The sequence below is a fragment of the Ambystoma mexicanum genome, chromosome 4p (assembly GCF_040938575.1).
Source record: "Ambystoma mexicanum isolate Mex_15411 chromosome 4p, UKY_AmexF1_1, whole genome shotgun sequence".
NCBI classification, from domain to species: Eukaryota; Metazoa; Chordata; class Amphibia; order Caudata; family Ambystomatidae; genus Ambystoma; species Ambystoma mexicanum.
In genome coordinates this window covers 823,958,073-823,982,289 of record NC_090927.1, presented here as the reverse complement: position 1 = coordinate 823,982,289, position 24,217 = coordinate 823,958,073, and the positions used below count along the sequence as shown (strand labels likewise).

General features: G+C 49.2%; 1 protein-coding gene across 4 annotated transcripts in view; it reads right to left on the bottom strand.

Annotated features, from left to right (window-relative positions):
• Positions 1-24,217, bottom strand: part of USP45 (ubiquitin specific peptidase 45) — a 3,631,241-nt gene that overhangs the window by 2,778,660 nt on the left and 828,364 nt on the right. For all 4 annotated transcript variants that reach the window (XM_069606397.1, XM_069606399.1, XM_069606400.1 and 1 more), the window contains one exon: positions 5,385-5,530. In XM_069606397.1, the coding sequence (XP_069462498.1) occupies positions 5,385-5,530 (146 nt within the window). The remainder of the gene's footprint in view (positions 1-5,384; positions 5,531-24,217) is intronic.

The window sequence follows — 24,217 nt, the reverse complement described above, 5'->3', positions numbered from 1 at the left end:
GTAGCCTCAGTTTAAGTTGTTTCCCCCAGAACATGTGGCACCAGTCTCATGCCTGCTTGACTGCACTTAGCATTGCGGAAACGGAAGCTGCAATCGCATAGGAAATTCTCAAAAGGGGCAAGCTGGGAGGGCGGTGTGGAATACGTTGGAGGAACATCCAGTCGAAAGAACGTTACCAGTTGGTAAGTAACTTGTTCTTCGAATGGATTGTGTCCTCCAACGTATTCCACATCTTTGACAGACTCCCAAAGCAGTACCAGTAAATGGAGGAGGGAAAAGAATTTTGAATACCCAATTAGATTGCGGAATAAAGAACCGCCTTCCCAAAGGCCATAGCCTGACCATGGATTGCATCCAGGGAATAATATTTAACAAATGTATGAATTTAAGCCCAAGTAGCAGCATCACAAATATTCCTAATAGGAACACCCCGCTGGAGGGCGGTGGAAGTAGCCACGCCCCTAGTGGAATGAACTCTCAACCCTTCAGGAGGGTCCCTACCCGTCAATCGGTAACACTCTGTATTGGTAAGGCTAATCCACCTGGACAAGGTCTGTTTGGTAATAGCCTGGCCCAACCGGTGTCCAGCATATCCTACAAAGAGTTGATCGTCCACTCTGACCCTGGACATCCTAGAAATGTAAAAGCTCAGAGCTCTCCTAGGATCCAACCGATGGAGACGCTCCTCTTCCTTACCAGGATGAGGAGGAGGGTAGAAAAATGGAAGAAACACCTTTTCACTCAAATGATACTCAGAGACTACCTTGGGTAGAAAAGAAGGAGTGACTTGCAGTACAATTCTGTCCTTGTGAAACAAAGTAAAGGGTGGCTTAGATGAAAGTGCCTGCAATTCACTCAAAGTAACCACAACCAAGAACACAGTCTTGAAGGACAATAATCTCAAAGGACAAGAGTGCAAAGGTTCAAACGGAGCACCCATGAGAAATTTCAAAACCAAATTCAAATCCCAAACCGGCACCTGGAAAGGAGATGGCGGGAAGACAGTCAGTCAGTCCTTTAAGAAACTGGGAAATCAAAGAAATCTTAAAGTAAGAACATTCTTCAGATGAGCGCTTAAAGATAGAAAGAGCCGCCAGGTAATCCTTAATGGTACCCACTTGAAGGCCCCTGTGGGCCAAAGAAAGAAAGAAAGACAAATCCATAGGAATGGAGCACTGAAAAGGATCAACATTGTGATCTCTGCACCAGTCGCAGAATTTACGCCAACAGCAACGGTACAGGGATTTTGTTGTAGGCCGCCTGGCCAAAAGCGCCTCCTGGCCCAATCCGGAGCAATGAGGATCATGTGGGATCATGTGGGAACCGAACCTCCGCAACACTTGAGGAATGACAGGGACTGGAGGAAACGCATACAGCAGTGGGAATGACCAATCCACCACGAACGCGTCTCCTAAGGATCCTCTTGGGGGAAATTCCCTTGAGCAGAATCTCTTGCACTTCCTGTTGACACTGGTGGCGAAGAGATCCACTTGCGGAGTTTCCCAAAGGGTGAAGATCTCCTGAAGGACTTCCTGAGCCAACTCCCACTCGTGAGAGATCGAGCGCTGCCAGCTCAGAGCGTCCACCGCTGCATTTTCGTCTCCGGCCAGATGAACTGCTGAGATCGAAATTTCCTGCTGGATGGCCCAAAACCAGAGCTGCATTGCCTCTCTGTACAATGGAAGTGACCCTACCCTCCGATTTTTTATTGAAGTAAGGCATGGCCACTGTGTTTTCCGTCATGATCAGAACACTCTTCCCCCATACTGATGGCCCTCAGCTCAAAGATAGATGTAGAGTCTGGACTCCGATGGAGACCAATGACCGCTGGCGGTCAAGTCGTTGGCATGAGCGCCCCATCCTGTGAGGGAAGCATCCGTCACTACTGTCACTTCACGCCATGGTTGCCAAAACGGTTTCCCCCTCATCAGGTTCCCTTCGTTGGCCCACCACAGAAGATCCTGGGAGACCGAGAGTGGAATATGAATGGGATCCGTCATCTTGCCGGAGAACTGCGACCACTGCATCTTGAGGACCCATTTCAGGGATATCATCCTCAGCCTGGCCTCTGGCACCAGAAAAATGCAGGATGCCATGAGGTCGAGCAACCTTAAGAATTCGAAAGCCAGGAGACTCTGGGCATGTTGAAACTTGTCCCCCATCTGCACAATGTGATGAGCCCTTACCTGGGAAGGCGAACACTTCCCCAAGGACGTGTCCAACACAGCCCCGATGTACCGGAGCTGTTGGGAAGGTGCCAGATGCGATTTCTTGAAATTCAGGGAGAAGCCCAGTCTGTGTAGGGTGCGGCAGGTGAAACCGAGTTGATCCAGCGCTTGCTTGGGAGAGTGTGCTCGGATCAACCAATCGTCCAGGTAGGGGTAGACGTGAATCCCCCCTTGCCTGAGGTACGTTGCCACCACCACCATTAGCTTGGTGAAGACCCTCGGGGCGGAGGTCAAACCGAACGGCAGGACCCGAAACTGAAAGTGCGAGTCGCCAGCCGCAAACCTCAGGTACTTTCTGTGCGCGGGATGAATCGGCACATGAAAGTAAGCATCATTGAGGTCTAGAGACACCAACCAATCCTGAAGTAGAAGGGCCTGGAGGACTTGAGAAATAGTAACCATCTTGAACTGGTCCTTCCTGAGAAGTTTGTTCAACCAACGCAAGTCCATGATGGGTCTCAATCCCCAGCCTTTCTTTGGGATCACCAACTAAGGGGAATACCATCCCTTGTTCCTCTCCGCTACAGGCACCAGTTCTATAGTGCCTTTCTCCAGTAGGCTCAATTTCCTGCGCAAGGAGCGGATCTGGAAGCTTCAAAGAGTTTCCCCAATGGATTGTTGTGAGGCAGTTGAAAGAAGGGAAGGCAGTAGCCGTGGGCTATGGTATCCAGAACCCACGCATCTGAAGTAATGGCATGCCATTCTTCGAGATGCTGAGATAGTCTATCCCCAACCGGCGAACCATGGGACATGGCCTCATGACTGTTTGCCTTCAGGCACTGCCGCAGCCGCTTCCAAAGAGGCAGCTGTCTGAGCGGCTTTAGCACCTCCATTTCCCCGACCACCGCGGGTACTTTTTTTGCTGGCCCCTTTGACTGGCGGCCATTCTCATTCTACCAAAGGAGGAGTATTAACGAAAAGAACCTCCCCTCCACTGCTGTACTCTAGGACGGAAAGGCGGAGGTTAGCGCACTACGGCGCTTAAAGATTTTGCCGCAGCTTTAGAGATCTGCAACCTCTCAAGGCTCACGTCAGCCTTGCTGCCGAACAAATGTGCGCCATCAAAGGGCATGTTCAGAAGACGGGCCTGCACATCCGGAGCAAACCCCGACTTCCGCTAAAACACGCAAATCTGCGCATAACGGTGCTCGCAGTCATGGACCGAACCCTTTCTCCCCCGCTCAGCCGCTAAAGAAACACAATTCCAGAGAGTGTTTGAACACTTTGCCAAGGCACACGTGGAGTTGGCCTATTTCAAGGTCATGCTCCCAGCTGAAAATACCTTCCGGGCCCAACCGTCGAAGCACTTGTCATCCCTATCCAGAGGGATGGCAGGGTATGCCGCCTGCCTTGAGGTAGCCGTAGTCGCCTGAACCACCAAACTCTCGGGAGTGGGGTGAGTAGATAAATAGCTGGGGTCACTAATGGAAGGGCAGTATTTCTTGGTCAAAGACTTATTAACAGCCAGAAGAGATTCCGGGTTCTGCCAAGCAGCTACCACCCTACCAGCCTACAAAAGAAGACCAATCTGAAGGTTAGTGATCATTAGCCTTGGCATAAATAGACAATATTTAATGGCAAATGACACATAGAATAGTAAATGGTATTATTTTATTTATGTTTTACAGAATTCAGAACAAGAAAATCCAATATCTTAAACCTGAAGAAGGGTGAGACACGCCGAAATGCGTAGTTGTAGATAGGGCACTCCACTCTCAATCTGACAATAGAGAGTAGAAACTGACCAGGATAATTGGACTGCAATACACGTGAAACACAATTTGTGATATATGAATTCAATATGTGAACACTATTAATCTACCTTGATAATACTCAATCATTTTCTTTTTATTTACAAAAATCACATACTATGTGAAACTATTGATTATTGTGACAATTGGACTTTTTATGACTTATGCACTGTTAAAAAACATAGATGAAAATCCTTAAGCCTATTGTTTTTGTGAACAGTGATTAATTTGAATGATGTGATTGAATCCATTTGAAGGCTTTAGCAAAAATATCTATTTGCTTATTGCTGTGCCTCAGTTTGTTCCTCGTGATGCTACGATGCACCACCTAGATTAACATAGAGCCCCCTACCTACCTGGAGCTTCCCCTTCCGCAAGGCCTTGGCAGTCAGCTACGGGCATTTCAAGCAGTCATGGGTGTTGTGCGACTCGCCCATGCACCACAAACAAATGCTGTGGGGGTCGGTAAGCAACATTTTCGACGTTCAGTCCCGGCAGGTCTTGAAGCCAGACCGCGGAGTCGGAGGGGTCGAAGAGAAAGACATCGTAACGATGCACACAAGGCGCGCCGAGTTCTACGAAGTAACATGTCTGTGGAAAAAACAGAACTGAGGCTACAGGCGTCGTGCATCCTAATTATAACATCCAGTGACGTTGCCCTCGACGGAAGCCTTCGTGGGACATCGACCCGATGTCATCGATGCAGGAAAAGGTTTCCGAAGTGCCCAGCTGTGGACATTACATGTCAAAGATGTGGAATACGTTGGCGGATACAATCCATTTCGAACTAAGTTTACAAACTCCATCTGTTGAGTGACCATTGGTGGCAGTCGCTTCATGGCCATTTTTTGCTTCTTCTCTTCATCTGCTCATCATGATCTCTTCTCCTGCTGTGAAAAAACACAGCCTCCCTGGCCATCATCAACATGCTTATATCAACCACCAAATGTTGTACGGCTCAGCTTGAAAGTGGACTTTGCCACATGGTGGTATCATCAATGGTGGTGGGCGCAACTCCTCTGCAGGTAAAAAAATGTATTTCTCCCTCTCTCTTTCTCTCTCTCTCGCCATTGAATCTGCAAATTACTCACTGTACATTGCATGAAAATTCATCTGAAACAGCTCGATAGATTCTACAACTATTAGTACCTATGTCCCACACCAACACTAAGTACTGGAATCCACAATGGCAGAAAATGCAGTGGGAACAATTGTGTTGTGTTGGAGCTGCTGTGCATTGTTTTGATATGTGTCAGACATGCTAACAACACTGTTGTGATGTACATGTCTTCAATAGTCTGGGGTGCTTAGCATGCGTTATTTTATACAAAGCCCCAAACCTTACAATTTATGTAAACAATTAAACCAAACAAACATTTAACAAACATGTTTCAAATGGCCTTACCTGCAGAACTGCATTGAAGAAGCATGAGTTTCCTAGATTATGTATCCCCTTTACTGGCACAGAGGTGTTGTTTATGGTGACTTGGCCTTTTAAGATTTCACATGCATCGCCATGTCCTTGTAAAAGTCGTATGATTTTTGACGAATCTACAAACAAAAAAGTATTTTCTACTTGAATCAGCACCAAAACATTTAACAATATGCAGTGGTGTCCAGGGCACTCTTTAGGATGCAGGAACACACAAGGTCGATTTTAGTATGAAGTCACATATGTACTAATAGTCTTCCATGGGTACGCGCTTAGCTTTTTAGCTTTGAAATCAATGATCATTACGCTCTGCAAATCCCTGAAAAGTGTGTTTTGTAGATCAAACTGGGTCCAGGAGTAAAGAAGATTTTATACAGAAGTCTATCAGTGCATCAGCCATTCACAACTGCCAAGCAACACAAGGCCATTACATGGCACTGTTCACAAGACACAGTCATGGGCCAAGGACCAACAGATCTAGACACTGAAATAAAATGTGGACAGGTTTTTATTTAATACATTTCAGATGACAGTGTGGTGCTTGGAAAGGCAAGCGAAGGGCACAACAGAGTCAGCTTTTCTGCTGATTTCATTAGGATGCTCAGGTATTTTCCCCTCTTCTAGGGACAATAAGGTTTTTCTGCCGCTCTCTGGGTTTAGGGAATGTCCCAGATGGTGTCAAGAACACACCAACTCTCGTAGAGGGTTTTTATCAGAATGCTTGCAGCAGGTTTCACTAAGCGCCGTCCATCTCTCGCCAGTCTCTGTGGGGGTTTCTCTCCTTTGCCCAGGCATTCCTTAATCCCAAGGTGGTTACTAGAGATTGGTAACCCCTACTGTCTATGATCTGGATGGCTAATTGTGAGGGCTTAAAGTCAATTACCTTATCTATCTAGCTCCCTCTGGGAGTTGCTAGGTGGATCCTAACCAGGGTCCCACAAAAACCAAAAGATCTTAAAAAGGGGTGCCTTGTATTCACCTAGGCCTCTCATAGTCTTGCCTTTTCATGCCCTTGTACTCCTCAGCCTGATGGTTCTGTCCTTCATTTGACTTCCTTGGATTCTCCTTGCCCTCTCCTCTTTTGATATCTCTCTGATGTTCTTCCCGCTCCACTACACTCCACCCATCATTCTTCCACTGTCACCCTTCTTTCACGCTCTCATTCATTTTGTTCTCACACTCCCCCCTACTCTTACACTTAATCTCAGTCACTCTCCTCTCTCAACATGCATGCACTCTCTCACCCCAGTACCACTTTCTCACACCAGCCAATACTTCACCTTGCACACGATCTTCACAATCCTCCTCCATGCTCTGCTGCACCATCATTGCTCCTCTTGGTCTCTCAGTCCGCCTCCTTCTCCTTTAACCTCATCCCAACAACCCACACTACCCTGTTTCAATGTCCCCTTTTATGCTCCTCCGCCCCCTCTCATTGGTCCTGGAGCCCACCTGGCTCCTGGACCAATTTCTACCCCGTTTTTCCCCTGCGGTCATGTCATATAGGTATGAAGCTTTAAAATGCCTCTGAAGCCCCGCTCCCTCTTAAAGTGTGCTACTGCCTGAGTTCACCGATGACAGCCAGCTACAAAGTCATTTTCTTATGTGAATAGGGCATAAGTGTAGGTCCCCTGGAGTTCAGCAATGGTAGCCCCCCGACAAAAACAATACGTCTCAAAGTGACCAGAGTTTACTGGGTGCCTTTTTGGAGCGTGCAGTGCTCTGGGCCCTTACTGTTCACAGCCGGCTCTCACACTGCTTGGTTGCCTGTTCCTTCCTCTGCTGCAAGTACTACTGGGATCTGGAGTCCTACAAAAGAGGACACAGATTACTGGAAAGAACAGGGTATGGCAGATATGGGGTTATAAGAAGTGGTACTTGACATTTGTAGCCAGGCACAAGTAGATGATAAGGAGTCTAGGGCCTAAATGAGACCCACACCCCATCTCTGGGCCAGGACTGGCTCTGGCAAACACACTGGAAGGCTTCCTCCTATGTTGAGAGGGGTCCTCACCCCCTCTTGACAGGGTCAGGTTGTGACCCTGTCGGGTGCAAACCCAGTCCACTGTGACCATGATGGATGAAGTGCTAGAGTGGAGGCAGTAAAATGTGAGGGACATAGGTGAGGGACAAATGTTAGCTAGAAGATAGTGTGAAGGCATCATGAAGTAGACACAGACAACTGAATTCAAGTTCTGGAATAAAAACCTTTATTCAACAAAAAGCAGGCTGGAAACAGGCCTAACTTGTCAATTGCTAAGGTGGGATTCCCCTACTTAAATAAACTAAGGATAGTCTGTGTCCAAAACCTAGCTTGCCCTCACAGCTATTTTTAAACAATGTGTAGTGATGTCGGCGTCAAAACAAGAAGTGTTCAAATAAAAGTTCAAAGCTTCTTCCAGCTCGTAGTTTGGAAAGGGGTTTCCCTTCCCCAAGGTTCATGATTGTTCACAATGCAAATGAGTTATATTCCCACGCTTTCAGGTCTTTTAGCTTTTCAGTTCCTTAACTTCAGTTCACACCAAATGTCCTTTATATTCAAATACAAGCTTCTTTGCAGATATTTTAAATGGCTTTCACATAAGTAGGTGTCCTCAGTCGAGGTGCAGTTGTCAGAAAACACACAGTCCACCCATTACAGGTCACACAACTGACACACTTGTCTTACCTATTCTTCCTTGTATACACGTTGCCAGTGTTTCAGCTCTACAGTGCTACTTGGTTTATTCCCATTTCACATCCTCACGTGTTGCACCTTCCTATCCTTCTATGGCTGTTGCCAATGCTTGTTCTGTCAATTTACACAGTTCTTTTATAGCGTAGGAGTTTCCCAAACCTGCTTTCATTCAGATCAGTTTTCGACAGTACTTGCTTTCCTTCAAATCGGTATTCAAAAAGTGCTTATTTTCTTGCTTTCATTCTTTTACTCTTGGCAAGACTTACAACCTCCTCTTGACATTTTCACGTAGCTTGCTTTAACTCAAATTTTCATGCCATTCCCCCTGGGGTTTCGTTCAGCTCCAGGTTAGCCTTTCTTTCATCTCTTATATGGTTCGGTATTCACAAAACCTTTCACTCCGTTTTCTTAGCATTTTTAGGTCATCATGATTATCAAAAAGTATTCAGTAATTTGACTGAGTGCAAACTCTACCTGCATTCATATCGCTCAAATGGTCTCTCGCTCACTCGCGAGCGACCCGACCTGCAGCAACCACGCGGCCTACACCTCAGCGTCCCAGAGTATCAGGCTTCCCAGAGTATCAGGGTACGCTGTCTCCAGGTGCTGTTTTCCATGATGGCAGGCTAGCTCTGGCTGTCCCTTCTCCAGGCTTGGTGTAGCTCGACTTCAGGGTCTCTGCCGCTTCTGCTGTACGAAGAGCAAGTCTCTCTGACTCCCGGGGGTATGAAGACCTGCTCTGCTACCACAGACCTTTCGAATGCTCCCGCCACAATCAGCTTCCACTGCAAGGACTTTGCAGCTCATAGGTGCTTCGGACACACGTATCTCTGGCTTCACCAGCAGGCGTTCCACTGATGATTCTCTTAGCCTCACCTGAGCAGGCCATTTAAACCGTCCCCTTGGCTTCAGGTTTAGGCAATGTTTATTCATTACATTACGATCATGGTACTCGGCATCGCTCTTCCTCGTCCCAGTACCAGAGTGGTGTTTATTATGGAAAGATTTTTGGGGAAAACCATGGAACGGATTGACAACAGCTGATAAAGGCCTGGAAAATGGTAGACTCATTGTTAAAGGTGAATGTGGATACTGTGTCTCACCAAAGGGTACCTCATCCCCACTCCCCAAGTCTCTTCTACCCAGGTGATCCTCCTTTGCATATCCACCCCCAGGGTCAGGATACGGTAGCAACAGCCTTTCCCTGGCAAATTGGGAGGAGGATAAATTGGGGAAAGAATAGGCGGACGCCATCAGATTCCTCACAGTAGAGGGGAGGTGCTCCCCTTCTTTGGTGCTCTCTCGCTTCCTTAGGAAACTCCTCCCCTCAGCATCCAATCCAAGCACACTGGCCGTGGCTCTTCGCCTCAGATTTAATGTCCTCACTGTTCTTACTCGGGTTGAGGCAAACTTTAAAATTGGTTGGATATTTGTTTAATAGTCAGATGTGGCTCCATTAGTTGTTATGGTCAGGTGCGGGGGAAGCCCCTTTGATTAGGTAAGGGTATTTCTATGCAAGGGCAGGGGAAGGAAGTCTTTAAATGTGTTGCTGCCATGTTGGATTTCTTTTCCTCGGTTCCCAACATATAAGCTGGCGTTTGCTGAAATGTTATTCTGCAGCCATCTGTGGTGGGGGTGGGGGATTAGTCTACTCACTTTAAGGAATCCCACGTGTTGTCTAAGGTTTCTCCTGAGTGGGTTAGGTTTTCCCAATAAATTATCTCACTCAAACTTTGTGCAAAATGCATCATGCAAGTGTAAGGAATTGCCATCTGGCAAGGGTGTAGAAAAGCTAGCTTTTTTGATTTCTATTAATTAATTAAAATGATGTGTGTAATTCCATCTCAAAAAGTGTTGTCTGCTAGACAGACCCCCCTTTCATCAAAATTAATGGCAAAAGCATGATGTACACCTGTGTCCTGCTGCATCAGTATCCTGATCTGCAGTGCCTGCCTTTCAGTGGAACAGAGCAGGTTGAGAGGTCTCGTGTGCCCTGTCTGACATGGGATGTGGCAGCCAAATCACTACAGAGCAGAGGCTTCATTTAAAATCTGCACCTCTGATCCAAAATTACATGATTATGATGAACTATCATCCGGGTGGCAGTTTAATCTTTTAACATAAGCCATACCTGAGTTGGGGTATGGTGGCTGGTAATTCACAATTATTAAAGCCACAACTGATCTGTATCATACAAATGTCAACACTGTGAGCCAAGGAGAGGCTGTGCGCATTCTCCCTTGAATGGTTGTCTCTGTTGCAACCAGCAGGACAACAGCCAGTGGAAGTAGATTATCTGTGAATCTTTTCTGAAGGTGGGTAATATGTCCCTCCAATCTAGGAAGCTTAGGGGGCATACCCTAAACAAATGGACTAGACTCACACCAGGGTGTTGCATACAAAAGGGCATTTGATGCTATGGGATTGAGAAGGGGGCAGTGTTAGCATATTGAGAGGGTGCTCTGCATATAGCGGAAGGATTCCACCATCTTGCTTTTCTCTATACCTCTCCTTCCTTCCTGTCTCCTACACTTCCTTCAGCACAAAGAACTTCGATGCAACTGGGTAAAGATCACAAGGACAGGGATTGAACCTCTACATAAAACTTGCTTTCCCCCAATTCCATGGGGCCTTTTGGCTGTAAAGAGTGGTCTCCTGCCCACTCTCAGATTCACTTTTGGGCCCGTCAAGACTTAAGAAAGAATTCATTTGAACCACATTTTGGAGAGTTGATCTTTCCAAAGCCCTCTGGCATTGAAAGTAAGAAGTGCTCCAAGACAGAAAGAAGCGTTATGTCCTTCCCAATCCCAGGGCACATTAGTGGTGACTCTTGCTGAGGCCCAAGGCTTGCCACTTTGCTTACGAACCTCCCTAGGCTGGGGCAGCAGACGCTAAAGCGGCTCACATGGGTCTCAAAGCATGATGAGAGCCACAAAAGTCAGAATCCCTGTTTTCTGCTGTTGAACTGCGCTGAGCCAGCTTCGGACCACATTCGACACCCTTTGAACCAAAGGAACAGTCTTGCTGCTGCATTGTACCAGGCAGAGCACATTTCGGCTCAGCTCGAACAACCAGCTAGCCGCTGCGGACAACTCTGAACCACCGCAGATCGAACATCGTATCTTTCCATCAGGGTCACAGCTTTGAACCACCAAACTTTGACTCAAACCGTTGCAGCATCTCGTCACACGCAGACCCGAACCAGCAATTACTAACTTCTAGAACCGACTCGACCTTCGAACCGATCCTGGTGAACCATCCAAGCTGCATTGCTCGACCTCCATCCTTGAACCATACTTATCGCCCACTTCAAATAGACTTAATGCTAGCGCATCACCTGTACCAATGACTTGCCGCACCTGAATCTGGATCGATCTGTTTCTGCAGCACCTCAAAGCCTGGCTCGACTCTGTCAACATGTCTTAACTTGGAATCAGATACTTTGTTATGGCCCTGTCCCCTTCGTCCACCTTTTTTGCGCCTTGAGACTGGGCAAGTCCATATTGCACCTATTTCCTACTAGACATGTCCTTTTTTAACTCCTTGTTACATTTCTTGCCCGTTTTTCCTCCGTGCTAATTATCCAAAGTGCTGCATCATCACCGTCTTCATTTCTCTGTCCTCCTTTACAGAGTTGGGTTTTATATAGTGTTTTTGATAGTTAACAGTACAATCGATTTGTGTAATTAAAGTGTCTACACTTACATAACCTTGAATGGTGATTGTCTTATTTTGGAGATGGTGTACTATTGCTGTTAGGGTTGCTACTGGCTCACATTCACACCCCTTCTGAGAGTATAGCCTTCCTCCAGCCCATATTACCACAAAAGGTGAAGGAGTTATAGCACTTAACTGTGCCTGTTGTACCTTTATGATTGGGATGCCTATTGGTCTGTTGAAGTGTTGGGGCTGAGTAGTTGGTTTACTCACTACTTACCCTTGTACTCCTGCAGAGCAGAAGTCATTTAATCACAGTGGTAGCAGCTGTTGGGATTTAAGACCAACTGTTTCGGTAGTTTAGCCTTCCAAAATAATTTTTTGTGCCGTGTGAAGAGCCAGGAATTAGACGCGGACTCAGGACTCATGTTTTGTAATAGACTTTTATTAAAATTAAAAGGAGTTGCAAAATGCCTCACTGCTCCTAATCTAGGAGGTATTTCCCTACCTCAACCAAAATGAAGGGTTTGTCCAGTGTCAAGATATCCAAAGTAAATATACGTCCTGTGTCCAAAGTCCTATTCTTGTCCTCACACTCTAAAACTCAAGGTATTAAGGCAATTGACTCTGCTTCTTGAAGTGCACAAATGTTCAAATCCAACGAAAGCGATAAAATTCCAACACAAAATTTCCAAATGGTCAATGTTCACAGTTCCAGGGAATGGCTCTGTTCACAAGGTTTCTCTCCAGAAAATGCAAAGTTCAAAACTAAAGAATAATCCAAGTTCCTTGTAGTTCGACAGACCCTTCCTCTTGTTGTTGTAATCCACTGCCAGGGAAATCGATCTCTTTGCCAGGTTTCTCTCCACATTCAAGATAAATCAAAATCCTAAGGACATGGGTCTTCCTTGGGTTTCTCATTTCACTGCACTGCAATTTGGGTGTGGGTCTCAGACTCACAGGACACCTGGTATACTCCGCTCCAAGGTTTTCTTCCTCATTCAAATGCAATTAAGAATCCCCAAAGGCATGAGTCTTCCTTGGGATTCTTTTTTACAGTTCCCTGTATACACTTGAATTTGCCTGGTATGCTTTTGTGCCAAGACTTTCATGAAATTTCTTTATACAGCTTGTGTTACCTATTTTTGTAAAATGTTCATTCAGCTTGCTTTGCAAAATACCTGCTATATGCCCGTGCCAGATCTTAACACACAATGTCCCTTTAGTTTCTTTCTTTTGGTTTCCCCCAATTTCGTATTGTGGGTCCCAGACCCCAATTCCACTGTCTACAGCCTTCGTTCGATTGCCCGACAGTGCTTCGGTGCCCCAACCCTTTCCCTGGGATCACTGGTTTGCTTCCTATGCTTCTGCAGCTTTCCCGATTCCACGTTGCGTGTTTCTCTGGCTCTTGCATCTCTCACGGCTACTGCAAGCGCCTCAGACAGGCAACCGGTCTTCGGTCAGTGTTCCAGCTCCCTCGACACTTAGAAAGCACTACTTTCTTCCTCACGTCCTGCTATGGCCTCGGCAGAGCTGTCCTGAGAACGTTGCACAACAGGTTTCCTTCTAACTCCGTTCTGCCTTTCGGACATCTGCGATGCCACTGGTACCTCGCTGTGTCTTGCGCTAGAGAACTCCATGTTTCCCTTCTCGGCATGGTTTGGTTTTGAACCGTGCTGGGCCAATTGGATTGTCCCAACAACCATATCACTGTATTTGGTTATCTTTAGATGTAACAATTACTCCTCGCCTCTTCCTCGTGTCCGTTTCAGTCATGCTGTTTTCCATGTGGTATTGAGGAATATTGGCTATAGGCTTAGCAAGTGGTTTAGCGAGTTTGTTACAATATGCCATCAAGGCATGACGAAGGGAGGGAACATACCTACAAGGGAATGGGGGATGTGTGACTTACTCTGACGATGCCATGTCATCCCCCGAGGGTCGCCTCCCGCCAAGGTGATCCTCACTCATACAGCCAGCCCCTGGGTCAGGATCAGGTAGTGGCTGCTGTCCCCTGGCCACATGAGGAGAAGCTATTTCAGGGAAAGGAGTGATGACATTATCAGATTCATAAAATTCCCTTCCCCTAATGCTGCTGGGTTCTCTCAGCATCTACTGAGAAATGGGAAAGGAAGTTTACATTCTTCTGATATCTTCCTTTTTCCTTTTCTAAGAACCAGCGTATGACTCGCACATCTGTGTCTTTACGTAGGCTCATCCTAAAGTTTCTGCCAGTTAAGTAGTATTTTAAATGAGACCGTCCACTTTATGGCTGTGGCTTCAAGCTCAATTAGTGGCATAGTTCTTTTCTCTAGGATATCATTTCGGACTAATGTAGAGAAGGAACAAGTTACTTACCTGTAACTGTTGTTCTCCAGCATGGGTCTGGCATGGATTCACATGCTCATGAATATTCCCCGTCGTCAGGCCGGGAATCCTCGGTAAAGAAAAAATCAGTATCAGTTTCGTTTCTGAACTGTCTTTCTTAGTAGTAACCAATCACTGATCTCTGGGTCATACTGCCCTCAGCCAATGACTGCCCTCTCCCTAAGCCCCTCCCCTGGCAGCCATCCTCAGATTTGGTAGCACCTAAAGTGGCAGTAAGACCAAGTGAAGAGCCGCAGAGGGGAAGGAGGGAGGGTTTGCATGTGAATCCATGCCAGACCCATGCTAGAGAACAACAGTTACAGGTAAGTAACTTGTTCCTTCTCCAGCATGGGGTCTGGCATGTATTCACATGCTCATGAAAGACAATGCATTACTTACCGTAAAAGCATTTCCGATGGTTGTATCTGCTTAGATTCACATGCTGTGCATAGTCCGACATCCAGTGGTCACTGCGGAGTATTGCATTTTGTTTTTCGTAGTCGAAAAGGGGACGTCGACAAGGCGTGTCTGTAACACTATCCCTATAGTGACGTGCAGTGTACCCACAACCCCTCACGCGTCGAGGTCCCTCTGTTTGTATTTTTTCTGCCCTGAGGGAGCCTTCTATACGCGAGTGAGTAAGGAAAGAGAGAGAGATGTAGAAAGATGTCTATGTTCCTTCCATCCGAACGGGGAGGAAGGGTGGGCGCTTGTGAATCTAAGCAGATACAACCATCAGAAATACTTTTACGGTAAGTAATGCATTGTCTTCTGATGTTTGTTAATCTGCTTAGAATCGCATGATGTGCATAGGCTAGCGAGCAGTAACCGGAGTTGGAGGTGGGTTGTGAGAAGGAACAGTAGAGAAAAGATGTCTTAATACTGCTTGTCCCAACTGGGAATAAGATCTAGAATGAGCATCGCTACAGTAGTGTTTTGTAAAGGTGTGTACAGAACTCCAGGTTGCCGCTTTGCAAATGGACTCAAGGGGAACGTTTGCAATGAATGCCCCAGTGCCTCGAGTAGAGTGTGCTCTTGGCTTGAAGGGTAGTTCTCTCTTAGCAAGAGTGTAACAGAGAGTGATGCAGATGCATTGAACAATCCATCTAGATATAGTGGACTTTGAGACTGCATCTCCTTCTCTTCCTGCTACCACCGAGACAAAGAACTGATTAGTCTTTCTCAGTGGCCTAGTTCTTTCCATATAAAACATGACAGCTCTGCGCACATCGAGTGTATGCAGGATCTTTTCTCCCAAATTTGAAGGGTTTTGAAAGAACGTTGGTAGTTCTATTGACTGGTTGACATGGAATTTCGATATGAATTTCGGTGCAAACATTGGGTGTGTGCGTAGAACCACCTTATCTTTGTGAACTGTTACGAAGGGGTCTAGAATAGAAAGAGCCTGTAGTTCACTTACTCTCCTAATGGAGGTGATAGCTATTAGGAAAGCAGTCTTAAGAGTGAGGTCCCTAAGAGTTGCCTTGTGCATGGGTTCAAAGGGCGAGCCCATGAGCCTGGTAAGTACCACATTAAGGCCCCAGCCGGGAGCTGGGTTTGCTATCAGAGGGTGTATTCTCTTTACCCCCTCCATGAAGGCTTTGATAACTGGGACTTTCCACCATGACACCTTAAGTTGAGAGGTGGTGTATGCAGAAAGTGGCGCTAGATGGACTTTAGTAGAATTGAACACTAGACCTGAGTCCAGTAAATGGGTCAGGTAAAGCCCAATTTGTGTGGGAGAGCAGTGGACTGGGTTGATGCTCTTACCTCTACACCAAATGACAAATTTCTTCCACTTGCTAGAATAGCAGTGGCGAGTGTTGGGTTTTCTTGCTTCTCTGAGAATGTCCATGCATCTCTGAGGGAGTTGTAAATGGCCAAATTCTATGATCTCAGGAGCCAGGCTGCTAAGTTCATGTTCTGTGGGCATGGGTGTAGTATCTTGCCCTTGTCCTGTGACAGCAAGTTGTACGGGCAGGGTAGTTTCACTGGTGGGGACAAGGACATCTCCATCAGGTGCGCAAACCACAGTTGGCGGGCCCACATCGGGGCTATCAGTATCATGGTGACTGGTTCCTGGTGCATCTTGTGCACTATCTTGTTCAGCAGAGGAGTCGGGGGAAAAGCGTAAACAAATTTCCCTGACCATGGTATCCAGAGACCGTTCCCCTTGGAGCGGTTCTGTGGGTATCTGGAGGCGTAATCTAGGCATTGTGAGTTCTCCAGAGTTGCGAACAGGTCTATTTCTGGGAAGCCCCATTGTGTGAAGACGTCGAAGACGATGTCTTCGTGTAACCGCCATTTGTACTCTGAGGGTAGAGGGAAGTCTCTGCTGAGTTCGTCTGCTAGCAGATTGAGTTCCCCTGGTACATGTTGTGACAATAGGAACAAGTTGTGTCTGAGAGCCCACTTCCAGATGTTCTGGGACAACTTGGACAGTCCTGGAGAATGAGTGCCCCATTGCTTGTTGAGGTAGTATATGGCTGTGGTGCTGTCCGTGAGGACCATCACTGTCTTCCCTTGTAGAGGTGTCTGGAAGGCTTTTAGTGCCTTGAACACAGCAAGTAGCTCTAATAAGTTTATGTGCTTGGAAGCTACGCTCGGAGTCCAAACTCCGTGAGCAGTCTGATGGGATAGGTGAGCCCCCCATCCTGTGAGGGATGCGTCTGTGGTTAGAATGGCTTCCACTGCGGGGGTGGTGAATGGTTTCTCTATTACCAGGTTTGCCTTCGACCACCACCGTAACGAGAGAACCAAGGCCTGCAAGACCACCACTAGATCGTCCCATTGTCCGCTGGCCTGACACCACTGGCTGTTGAGCCACTCTTGCATTGGGCGCATGCGCAGGCGCGCGTGAGGTACCAAATAAATACATGACGCCATCATTCCTAGCAAGCGCATTGCTTTGCGTACCGTCACCTCTCGATCTGCCACATATTGAGGGATCTGAAACAGCATATTTTGGACCCTCTCGTTGGAGGGGAAGACGAGGCCATCCTTTGTTCGTATTAGAGCCCCTAGGAATTGTTTGATTTGGCTGGGGTCTAAGCTGGACTTCTTCTCTTTGATGGAGAAGCCCAGTTGGAACGTAAGGTCTACTGTCTTCTGGGTGTTTGAGAAGCATGTCTCGTAGGACTCCCCTGTTATGAGCCAAACGTTGAGGTAAGGGTATACCGGTATGGACAACCTGCGCAGGTGGGCCGCTGCCACTGCCAGTACCTTCGTGAATACCCTCGGTGCAGACGCTATGCCGAAGGGTAGCACTCTGAACTGGTAGTGTTTGCCCTCTATCATGAACCTGAGGTATTTTCTGTGCGCTGGCAACATCAAAATATGAAAGTATGCATCTTTCATGTCTAGTGTTGTCATGTAGTCCCCCCTGAGATAGCAGGGAATTACCTTCTGTAATGTTACCATACGAAATTTTTGTGGTTTTACAAATTTGTTCGCTGGGCGCAGATCTAGTACAGGACGCATGGTTATGTCCTTTTTGGGTACAAGGAAGTACACTGAATAAATACCTTCCATTACCTGAGATAGGGGCACGACCTCTATTGCTCCTTTCTGTAGCAGCTGTTCTACTTCTTACAGGAGGATGACGAGGTGTTCTGGTGACAGGTGTCGTCCCCTTGGAGGTCTGTAGGTGGGGGACCGATTGAACTCTATACAGTACCCGTGGGCTACGGTTGACAATACCCACCGGTCTGGTGTTATTCCCTCCCATGCTGAAAGGAACGATGTTATCCGGCCCCCAACCGGAGACGCATGGGAGGGGACCCGAACCTTCGGGTCATTTGGTGTTACTTGTCGGGGTGCCTCTGGGGCTGGAGCCCCGGCGTTGTCCTCTTTGGTTATACTGGTTACCGGTACCCTGATTAGAGGGCCAGTTGCCCGCAGTGTAATGCTGTTGCTTCTGCTGCTGTTGGCGTTGGCCACAAAAAAAGCGCTTGTTCCCCAATCCCTGCCTGTTTGGAGGCTTTGAGATTTGGTCTAAGGTCTTTATGGTGTCGAATTCTTTCTTCGCATTTTCCAGTGCGTCGTCCACTGCCCTTCCAAAGAGATTTGACTCTTCTATCGGCTTATTAATGAGTGATGCCTGCGTTTCTGCCTTGAAACCGGAATTGCGAAGCCAGACGTGACGCTTCAGCAGAATTCCCTGCACCAAAGAACGGCCAGCAGTTTCTGCCGCATCAAGAGTGTTCTTAACGATGCTCTGGTTGACCAGAGCTCCTTCTGTAACTGTAGCCAATAAGCGAGTTCTTAGAGGTTCAGGGGCTTCTTCGATGTCCTGCTTAAGCTTTCCCCATTGAGCATCAGCATAGCTTGCCAACAATGTATTATTATTGGCACTCCTAATTGAAAACGCTGCCGAGGCGGAAATTCTTTTGCCCAAGGCATAAAGCTTTTTCCCTTCTTTATCTGGGGGTGCCTCGCTGGTTGACAGTGGAACCCCAGCCTTCTTCCTTGTGTTAGTCACCACTAAGGAGTCCGGGACTGAGTGACCCCTGATATATAATGGGTCTGACTGAGAGGGTGAGAACAATTTCTCGATTCTTGGATTGACCCCTCTTACCAGCGCGGGGGTGGACAGCGATGGGGTGAGTCGTCTCTTAACCGAGGCGAGGATAGGAATAGTTTGACTAGTGGGAGGTTTTTCTTTAATAATCTTTTCGACGAAATCAGTATTTGGGGTGACCTCCCCAGTTTCTGCCTTCCTCAGTAGCGTATTGAAGGTGGGCTGATCGTCTCCTGGAGATGGGTTCCTGACCGGTGTGGTCTGAGGAGAAGAAATGTCTATAATGTCGGGGTCTGGAGACCCTGAGGGCGACTGCCAGGGCTGTGAGCCACCTTCACTTGGGTCCTCCTCGTAGCCTTCCTCACCTATGTTAGTGTCATCATGAAAACCTTCTTTCTCTTGTTGGTCTTCATTATTCACAAACTCATCCTCTTCCTGGAAGTGAGTCCTCTTCAGTGAGGTCGTAAGAGTTCATGTCTTCCTGTAGGGGGTCAAAGAGCTTCGGGTATTTAGCCCATGGCCCCTCCTGGAGTACCTCCCTTGGCCTCTTGGGTGTCCTATTTTCTGGGATGGCCATGAACCTGTCTAGCTTGTCCATACATGACTGGAACCTCTCTACAGTCCAGTAAGGTAGGCCAGAGCGGTCTGGGAATAAAAAGGGAGTTTCCTCTCCCTGCAGTTGCCTAGTTCTGTCCCATAGCGTTGAAGATAGAGTCCCTTCGCCTTCTGAGAAACCTTCTCGCTGGCTAGGGTCTTCTGTCGACGGTGGGAGCTGTCCCAGCCTCCCCTCCGGCATCCTCGGCGTTTCTTTGGCCTTGTGAGCGGTTTACGACATGTCACCCGCCGTCCGTCTCTGGCCGTCTTTAGAAGCTATACGCACGAGGCTCTCGGCGATCAGCTTCTCCGTCGAGGGATCGCTCGCTGTCGCGCTAGGCAGTGCCGAGTCTTTACTGGCAATGTACGCACTCTTGCGAGGCGCATCGCCTGAGGATTTGGGGTTAGCGCCCTTATTTACAGAAAGCCCAGTCGCCGGTCGCGGAAGCGGTGGCGGGGAGGGCTTGCGACCCTTACGGTCGGCGGAAGACGCCGATGGACCCGACGCCTCCGTTGACACTATGGCTGCCTTCGTCTTCGACGAATGCGTGCTGTGGGGTATGTGCTTATGTGTTTTTCTGTGTTCGTCCTTGTCGCCGGGGTGTTCATCCCCATAAGCGGGGCATGAGCCGGGCTTTTCGGGGACGGACGAGAAGCGGGAACGCTCCTTCGAGAGGTCTACAACCTCTGTTGCGGAGGCCATGTAATCACTGTCCTCATCACATTCGGCGGCAGCTGGCGAGGAGTCAGACCTAGACATCGCATAGGCTGCCCACCTTTTGACCCTGCGGTCCTCTTTAAGTTTTGGGTTTAAGTAACTTACAGGCCGCACAGCCGTCCTCTTTGTGATCGAGGGGCAAGCAACGGTTACACCGTTTATGCTTGTCCTTCCAGGTAAACTTGCCCTTGCAACGCGGGCAAAACCTAAAGGGCGTCCTCTCTATAGCTGAGGGCACGAAATATGATTACAACCTCGAAAGAGAGGGAGGGGAAAGAGAAAGGCATTCTCAGAGTGAAACAAAGAAATGACCAACAACCCCACTCCCCCTACTGTGTTAGGCCGGCGAGGCCAGGCCACGTGTTCGGCAGCACCGAAGGATCTCCTCCGCTCGTCCCTCCGTCGAAGATCTTGCTCGGCGAAGAACAGCTTGGCAGCTATGTCGAGGGAGGGATCTATGTGATAGTTAATAATAATAAACGACCAAGGGTCGAGGAAATGATTTCGCAATGTCTCTCGAGGAGCTCCGCATAAAGGCTACCAATAACTGGGCGGAAAAAAACAATCTGAGGGACCTCGACGCGTGAGGGGTTGTGGGTACACTGCACGTCACTATAGGGATAGTGTTACAGACACGCCTTGTCGACGTCCACTTTTCGACTACGAAAAAAAATGCAATACTCCACAGTGACCACTGGATGTCGGACTATGCACAGCATGTGATTCTAAGCAGATTAACAAACATCAGAAACAAGAATACATAGCAGTACACACATGCACAACCACAGGAGGTGGCAAAAGGCTCAACATTAAGCATTACATAAACTCAACATTAAGCAACTCTTACCTCCTCACTAGGCCCACCTGCAGGCGAACAGGTTGCGCAGCACTGCTTGGCCGACCCTGGACTCCTCCCTGGAGTCCCGATCGACGCAGTAGAATCTCGTGAAGGTGTGAGTCGACCTCCACGTAGCAGCCCTGCAGATGTCCAGCAGGGGCACACCAGACAGGAACGCCGTAGTAGCAGCGATCGCTCTGGTCGAATGGGCTCTCGGACGGCTGGGCAACGGTCAGTTTGCCAACCGATGACAGTGCATGATGCAGCCGGAGAGCCATCTGGAAATGGAAGCCTTCGAGAGAGCCTTCCCTTGGTTCACAGGTCCAAAGTTCACAAATAGCTGTGATGTCTTCCGAAAACTCTTTGTGCGGTCCACGTAGAACTTCAGCGCTCTAGCCACATCCTGCGAGTGCAAAGTCCTCTCGGCCGGCGTCGAAGGCGACGGAAAGAAAACAGGTAACACCAAGGGCTTGTTGAGGTGGAAGTCCGACAGCATCTTGGGCATAAAGGAGGGGTGCGTCCTCAGCACCACCCTCGTGTTGTGAAAAGTCAAATATGGAGGCTTGCAGGATAGGGCCTGGATCACTCCCACTCGTCGTGCGGAGGTGATGGCCACAAGAAACGCAGTCTTCCACGACAGGAACTTCAACAGTGCCGAATGCAGGGGCTCGAATGGCGCCCCCATGAACCTGGTCAGCACCACATTGAGCTCCCACCCCGGGGCAGGGGCCTTTACCGGCAGGAACGATCGAACAGTCCCTTCATAAATTCCTTCACCAGGCGATGGGACCACAAGGACGCCCGTCCTGTGGTTCTGGTGTATTGGGATATCGCAGCCAGATGTATCTTTATGGAGGCGTGAGCCAGTCCAGCCTTGGCCAGCGACAGTAGGTATGGCAGCACTTGAGGGGCTGTAATCCGTAGAGGGTTAATCTTCTGTGCACGGCACCAGACAGAGAATCTCTTCCACTTATGTCCGTAGCACTTGAGAGTTGAGGACGCCCTGGACTTTGCAAGAACCTCTCTGCAGTCAGCCGGGATATCGTACCCTCCCAACTCTAGTGCTGCAGGAGCCAGGCCTGCAAGTTCAGCGACTCCGGGTCATGATGAAGTATGGCGCCTCCTTCTCTGGAGAGACGATCGCGTCCGTCGGCAGCTTGACTGGTGGGGACGCTGACAAGTCCAGAAGGTCCAGGAAACAGATCTGCCTCGGCCACGCCAGTGCAACGAGGATCATCCTGCACTGGGACTTCTTGAGCTAGTTGACGAGTCGGAGCAGCAAAGGCAACGGAGGGAACGCATATAGGAACAGGCCATCCCAGGGGAATGAGAAAGCATCGCCCATGCTCCTCGGCTGGGGAAACCTGCTGGCGAACCTCTGGCACTTGGAGTTCGTCTCCGTCGTGAACAGGTCGATATGCGGTTTTCCCCATTGTCGGAAGAGTCGATCCACTTGATCCTGACGTTGTTCCCACTCGTGGCACTCGTGGCACGAGCGCAGCTCTCTGCTGAGTGAGTCGGCAATGGTGTTTTTTTATCCCTGCCAGATGAAAGGGCACCAGAAACATCCCTTGGCCGACGGTCCAATGCCACAGATCCTGGGTTTCCTTGGAGAGGGCTGGGGATCTGGTTCCTCCCTGCTTCCGGATGTAGAACATCGTGGTGGTGTTGTCGGTGAAGATTCTCACCACTTTGCCCTTGAGGGACAGGAGAAAGGACCTGAGGGCCCAGAACACTGCATGGAGCTCCAGGATGTTGATGTGGAGCGGCTTCTCCTCCAGGCCTCTCGCGTGAAGTTCTCCAGTGTGCGCTCCCCACCCTTCCAGGGAGGCATCCGTCGTCACCGTTATCTGGTGAGATGGGGTCTGAAAGTCTGTGCCCGCCGTCAGATGAGCGCGGGTGCCCCATCACCGGATTGCTCGTCGGAAGGGCTCGTTGAGCGGGATCCTGTCCTCGAAGCTGCCTGTCGCTTGGATCCAGCGGGTGCACCTGAAGCCTGCACAGGCGCACCAGATATATGCAGGAGGACATCATCCCGAGGAGGGACTTGATGGACCTCACCCTGGCCACATCCGTGGCCAGCAGACGCTGCACCTTACCCAGGATGGCCTTCGTCTTTTCCTCTGACGGCGAGGCCAGACGCGCCACTGTGTTGAGCTTGGGTCCCAGAAACAGTGCGACTTGCGACGGGACCAGGTGGGATTTGGGAAAGTTGATGGAGAATCCCAGGTCCGTGAGCAGCTGGACGGTCTTCGCTGTGTGTTCTACGGCGAGCTCCCTTGTCCTTGCTCGGGTGAGCCAGTCGTCCAGGTAGGGGTAGACGTGGATCCCCTGCAGGCACAGCCGCACCGCCACCGGTGCGAGGCACTTGGTGAACACCCTGGGTGCCGAATTCAATCCGAACGGGAGGGCCTTGAACTGGTAGTGCCATCCTTGGACCACAAACCTGAGGAACTTTCGGTGTCCTTTTAGAATGGGGATGTGGAAGTACGCATCCTCCAAATCCAACGACGACAGGAAATCACCCTCCTCCAGCTGTCCCAGCACATGCTGGAGGGTGACCATCCAGAACTTCTGTGCTTTGATGTACTTGTTCAGTCGTCGCAGGTCCAGGATGGGGCGCCATCCTCCTGTCTTCTTTTTCACGAGGAAGTACCTTGAGTATACTCAGGAGCCTCTTCGGGACGAGCTCGATGGCACCTTTTTTGAGCACTTTTTTAGAAATTCGAGGGCGTGCCCCTGGGCCAGGACGTCCAGCACCCAACGGCCGGTGGAGATGGACTCCCACACGCTGACGAACTTCGCCAGCCGGCCTCCCACCAGGATGCTTCGGTGGGGGCCCAACACCACGGTCGGTTCAATCTTGCTTGAAGGATGCCTTGCCGCCTTGGCCTCCCTGGCGACGACAGCGGGGTCCACCCGACTTGCCTCGTCCTCTATAGGCTTCCTGAGACGAGGAGCGGGCCACTTGGCGGTACGTAGAGGAGCCACCGCCGAATCCCTTGGAGGCACCCTGCTTGCCTCCGGTGCTCCGAAAGGACGGCCTTCATTGCCGGAGAACGCCTAGGGCCTTAGCTGTCTCCGTGTCCACCTTGATGGCTTGGAGGGACTCATCCACTTTTTTCCCAGCTGGCGGAAACCAGTGTCAGCAATGTCCGTTGCCACCGTAATGGTGTGGTCCGACACCACTTTGCTTTCTTGCAAGATCTCCAGGGCCTCGGCCCTCTTGTCGTCCGGTAGGAAGTCCAACAGGCGGGCGATCTTGTACCATAACTCCCTGTCGTAACGGGCCACGATCGCGAGGGCATTGGCCGCCTTAATCGTTGCTGCCGCCGACAAGATAACTCGACGTCCCATTGCGGCCAGATACTTTCCTTCGCCGTCCGGCGGGTAAGTTGACGTTGAGGCCGATACCCATCCCCCCCGCTTTCTTCTT